Source organism: Trichechus manatus, unplaced genomic scaffold, assembly GCF_000243295.1.
Source record: "Trichechus manatus latirostris isolate Lorelei unplaced genomic scaffold, TriManLat1.0 scaffold00023, whole genome shotgun sequence".
NCBI lineage: Eukaryota > Metazoa > Chordata > Mammalia > Sirenia > Trichechidae > Trichechus > Trichechus manatus.
The window spans coordinates 21,761,370-21,766,041 of NW_004443959.1; the positions used below are offsets into that span (position 1 = coordinate 21,761,370).

General features: G+C 37.1%; 1 protein-coding gene across 1 annotated transcript in view; it reads right to left on the reverse strand.

Annotated features, from left to right (window-relative positions):
• Window positions 1–305: 305 nt before the first annotated feature.
• ERICH1 (glutamate rich 1) overlaps window positions 306–4,672 on the reverse strand; it is a 100,810-nt gene continuing 96,443 nt past the window's right edge. The window contains exon 5 of the mRNA XM_023728232.1: window positions 306–995. Coding sequence (XP_023584000.1) covers window positions 922–995 — 74 coding nt within the window. The 3' untranslated portion in view covers window positions 306–921. The remainder of the gene's footprint in view (window positions 996–4,672) is intronic.

Below are 4,672 nucleotides of genomic sequence, written 5' to 3' on the forward strand. Positions count from 1 at the left end.
GTCATTTTAAAATTCTACAAAAATTAGGATACTCTTTTTCCACTTTACAATTTGTCATAAACATCTTTCCATGGAAGTATCTCATTTATTTTAAAAGCAGCACCTTATTGCATGTTGTGAATATTTTATAATTTGTTTAACCTTCTAGGTTAAACATTTAGGTGGTTTCCTTTTTTTTTACACTAACAATGCTCCAAGAAGCACCTCTGTTTTTGCACCTTTGTGTGACTTTTTCCTTAGGATAAAAATCTTAAAAGTCAAACTGATGGACTAAAGAGTATGCACATTTAAAAATTTTCATGGACAGAGCCAGTACCCTCCTAAAAAGTCGTACCAATGGAACGGTGTCTTCAAAACACAGTAAGAGTGGAAACCAGTGGCCGCTTCCAAGATGAAAAGAAAGGTCAAACAGGAAAAAACAATTTTTATTCTCAAAGTCGAGAAGAGGGAGGAAAAAGAAGAAATTCAACTGTAATCAAAGTACTTAAACCAGAACATTTTAATTTCCATAAAGCATTCTTAAAATGCAGACTTTCTGATACAAGGTGATTTAAAACTTTACAAAAATATAACAGCCTCAAACTATATAGTTTATTCAATTTAACAGAATGTCCATTTTCAATTTTTAGAATTAGAAAAACAGAATCTCTATGTACTAATTCAAGACATTTACAATTGCAAATAAGTGAAAAAAGTTTTCATTTTTACCCAAATTTTCATTTGAAGTCTCAGATGACACCTGACCCACTATGTACAAACACATGAATAAATAATATGGTACACGTCTTCAAAGTTCACAGGTTTCGGGTTTCAAAGAAAAAATAGGGAATGTCATCATCTTCATACACAGGAATTAAGTCTCAGCCCACTTCATATTTCCTTTGTATTGTTAAATTTTAACTCTTCTTAGATATACTGATTTTATTCACTGTTTCTCTGAGGAAGAATATGTGTAATCCAGTAATTAAAGAAAGTTGAGATTACTCTGACATGATCTGGAAAGCAAAAAAAAAAAAAAAAAAATCATAAATTATTATTTTGCTATATTTTTTAGATTTAGCCTTTGGGCCCAAAGTAAATCTTGAAATAATCACCTATTAAAATGCAACTTTGGTATAAAAATGATGTTGGTGGTGACTTAACACACTAGTGAGCCTTATGTTATATAAAAATATAGCAAAAAAGGAGGATAAATTTTAAATATTTGTATATTACCTGTTTATAAGCCCTATATATCCTATTAGGCCTGAACTTCATAGGGTAATACCGCAAGTTTATAATCTGGTTTGGGAAAAAAAAAAAATGTACAAACTGAAATTAAATGGAAATAGAAGGTTACCTCAAAGATGAGCTAGAAAAAAACAAAGTTAAGAGTAAAGCCTCAGTGGTACAATAAAGTGATTCCACGGTATTCACACTTCACACAAGCCAATGCTATGCCAGAAACAGCCAAATGCAAACTATCAAGTAGACAGTTTGTCTTTGACATCAGCTGCCAACCTTTTTATTGTTTCATAGAATTATAGCCATGAATAAAGATTCACCTCAAATGTCAGACTTTATATAACTTGTAAAGACACTATTCAAATCCTGTCACCTAGAATTCAGTTTATAATGGACTTCCGCTACTTCTAAAGTTATTAGTCACAGAGAGCACACACTAAGCTCTAAAGGGAAAGAGAGCAAAATTGATCCGCCATCTTTCCCAGTCTACCTCAGATCCTAGGATTTCCCTCAGGGAATTTGTCGACTGCTGCTGATGCTCAGGTTTCACTTCCAAGCCAGGCTGGGTCCAGAGACCTGGGCAACAGCTAGGAGAGACCGGACCAGCTGCCAACTCCTGGGCTCCAAGCCGCCAGGCAGGAGCCAAAGAGAAGCTGACTTTCAGATTCTTCTAAAGTAGACTCTATTCTGCCCAAAGGAAGTTACCTGACCTCAGTAAGCCTCTGTTTCCTAAACACGTGGATAATAAAAACTTAACTTATATACCAAACCAAAACCAAATCCAGTCAATTGCAATTTGCAGTCCAGTCAATTCCGACTCATGGAGAACCCATGTGTTACAGACTAGAACTGTTCCATAGGATTTTCTTGGCTGTAATCTTTATGGAAGCAGATTGCAAGGCCTTTCTTCTATGGCGCCACTGGGTGGGTTCAAACCATCAACCTTTTGGTTAGTAGACAAGTGCAAACCATTTGTGCCACCCAGGATTAAATGAGGGAATATGTAGGGTACCTTCACAGTTGTGTGGAGCATGATAAAAATTCAGTAAATGGGAGCTATTATTATGATGGAGCCCTGGTGGCTCAGCGGTTAAGGGCTCAGGCTGCTAAACAAAAGGTCAGCAGTTGGAATCCACCAGCCACTCCTTGGAAACCCCATGAGGGCAGTTCTACTCTGTCCTATCAGGGTGCTATGGAGTCGGAATCAACTCGTCTGCAATGGCTGGGTTTTTTAGGGGCCCTGGTAGCGCAGTGGTTAAGTATTGGGCTGCTAACCAAAAGCTGAGCAGTTGGAATCCACAAGCTGTTCCTTGGAAACCCTAGGGGGGTAGCTCTACTCTGTCCTAAAGGATCACTATAAGTCGGAATTGACTCACTGGCAATGGTTTTTTTTTTTTTGTATTATTACAGTAGCACATGTATATATCATATGTATGATAAAATACAATATCTAAATGTGAGATCAATTTACTGAACACCAGCTGTGCACCAACAGTATAAAAACACATGAATTTACCTTTTGAAATGGCTATCTATATTCTAGTCAAATGAAACATCTATGATTTAGGAAAAATAATTATTCAGTCAGCAAAAAACATAAAGGAATTACAACAGGTAGAAAAAAACCCTCTACCTACTTTTCAAATGCTATGATTTTCATGCTCATCCTATACAGAATGAGAGACACATCTACCAATTAAACTTTATAAACTAGTTTCATGAAAAAGAAAACTCAATTTCAAAAAGCTATATAAGTGAAATTGGCATAAGATATATCTAATATTTGAAAATAAGTCTTTGCTGCTTATAAAATTTTATTTTACAAAATAACTTGCCATAGGAAAACTTCCAATGTACATCCTACATGCACTAAAAGGGAATTAATTTATACAGAAAGTTGCTTCATATGTAAGTTTTAGGTCTATCAACTGCTTAAAGTAATTGTGGTCAAAACTAGTCTAATGATTTAAACATATGAAACAGAGAGCATTTTTGCTAAATTCCCAATAGCTGCCAAATATTCTCTTGATGCATTTCAGAATGCTAGCGTAAGAAAAGTCTTGAGTATGAGGAACACAACACAAATATTTTTTTATTAAAGTTTTTGAATGATTTATTTTCATCTTTCATAAAAATCTCACGTTAGTTTAACCTAGTGGATTCTGCACAATTTGAGAGGAAATTATATTATAGAGGTCTAAATTTGTTAAATACTTAATACAATCGGCCTTTCAACTGATAAAAACTAAACATGTGCTGATTGCTAGAGTAAAGTGACCTTTTAGAGTAACTGTAATACAAGCACGGAAAAAGCTCCAGCTGCCATTTTCAAAAAAGCACCACCGCTTCAGCAGTTCTTGCATCTCTGCTCCATCTTTAGTTTTTCCTTCTTACAGGCTCCATGCCATCAGCAGTCAAACATGCTGCCATTTCGCCCATCTTAAAAATAGAGCCTCTTGACCCCACTTCTTCCTCCAGCCTCGTTCGTCTTCTTCCCTCACAGCAAACATTCTTGAAAGCATTATCTTTACTTAGTCTCCAATGTCCTTACTCCTATTCTCTCTTGCATCCACTCTAATAAAACTTCTGCCCCTCCTTATCCACCCCCAACACTGCTCTGTCAAAGCGACCAAAGACTTTCACAATTCTAAATCTCTACCTAGACATCTACCAAACAAGGATCACAAACTTAACCTACCCAAAGCTGAGCTCCTGATATGTGTCTTCTCCCTAAACCTGCTCCCTCTAGCAGTCTTTCCTATCTTATAATTGGGTACTCCATTCTTTCAATTGCTCAGGCCAAAAATGTGTCTCTTTCTCTTACATCGCACATTTGGTCTGTGAGAAAATCCTATGGAATCTACCTACAAAATATATCTAGAATCTGACCGCACTTCACCATCCCACTACCACCATCCTGGTCTAAGCTACAATCACTGTTTCCCCTTTATTGGTCACTGCTTCTGCTCTTGACTCCTTCAATGTAGTCTCAACACAACAGCCAAAGAGAGTCTGCGAAGTGTAGTCAGACCATGTTGCTCTTCCTCTCTAAGCCTTCCAGTAATTTCCCATTCTCTTAGAGTAAAAGCCAACAAACTCACCATGACCTCCACGGCCCAACATGATCTGGTCCCCCTGTCACCTCTTTTTCTTCATCTTCAGCTACTCTACTCCCCATTCACTCTGCCCCAACCAAACTGGTCTCCTCAAGTGCCTCACAGTAGATGCCTCCTTTCTACTCCTTAAACAGACTAGATGCATCTGCACTTGGCTGCCAGAACATCCTCCTTCCCTGCTGTATTTTCTTCTCCACAGCCTTATTGCTATCAAATATACTACATATTTTGTTTATCATCTCGCTTATTTTCTGTCTCCCCCACTAGAACGTAAACACCAAAAGGCAGGATCTTTATCTGCTTTGCTCACTGATAATCCTCATGACCCACAA